The sequence below is a fragment of the Cariama cristata genome, unplaced genomic scaffold, assembly GCF_000690535.1.
Source record: "Cariama cristata isolate BGI_N322 unplaced genomic scaffold, ASM69053v1 scaffold29750, whole genome shotgun sequence".
NCBI classification, from domain to species: Eukaryota; Metazoa; Chordata; class Aves; order Cariamiformes; family Cariamidae; genus Cariama; species Cariama cristata.
The window spans coordinates 4,135-4,698 of NW_009596803.1; the positions used below are offsets into that span (position 1 = coordinate 4,135).

A 564-nucleotide genomic window follows, 5' to 3' on the forward strand; every position below is an offset into this window, starting at 1 on the left:
CCGCCTGCGCTCAAGCCACTGCTCTCCCTGTCCCCTGCTGCAGGCCTGCTCGTGTACTTCGGTTACGGCATCTGGCACAGCAAGGAGAACCTGCGGGAGCCCAGGCCGCAGCGCGTCAGTGCCCGCTACGTGGTGTTCCCCAGCGGCAGCCTGGAGGAGAGGGTACAGGCGGTGCAGCCCAGTTCCCAGCCTGCTGCCGGGCTGCCGGACACCGACACCGACGACTGCAAGAGATGACACCCTGGGGGACAGGGGCACCTGGCTATGGCAGCATCTGACCCCCTCCCCACGGTGAGGCCAGAGACCCCCCTTCCTCCTCCTAGTCCCTTTGACAGCAGAGCCACCGGGGCTGCCCTGGGCCTGTGGCTCCATCTGGAGATGACGAGGATGCTCGCCCTTCCCTACCCACTCCCCACAGAGCCGGGGTGGGGGCTGCCTCCCTCCCTCCCCATCCCCAGCACTCAGGAACTGGGTCTCAGCCCCCTCAGCCCAGTGCCTGCCCTGCTCACGGGGAGCCACGTCCTCGCCACCTTCCCCCAGGTACACCCAGGCGCCGTGCAGCAA

General features: G+C 68.3%; 1 protein-coding gene across 1 annotated transcript in view; it reads left to right on the plus strand.

The window, feature by feature from the left end:
• Positions 1-313, plus strand: part of SLC7A4 (solute carrier family 7, member 4) — a 3,577-nt gene extending 3,264 nt beyond the window's left edge. Inside the window, exon 4 of the mRNA XM_009707597.1 lies at positions 44-313. Within this exon, the coding sequence (XP_009705899.1) occupies positions 44-237 (194 nt within the window). The 3' untranslated portion in view covers positions 238-313. The remainder of the gene's footprint in view (positions 1-43) is intronic.
• Positions 314-564: the final 251 nt, after the last annotated feature.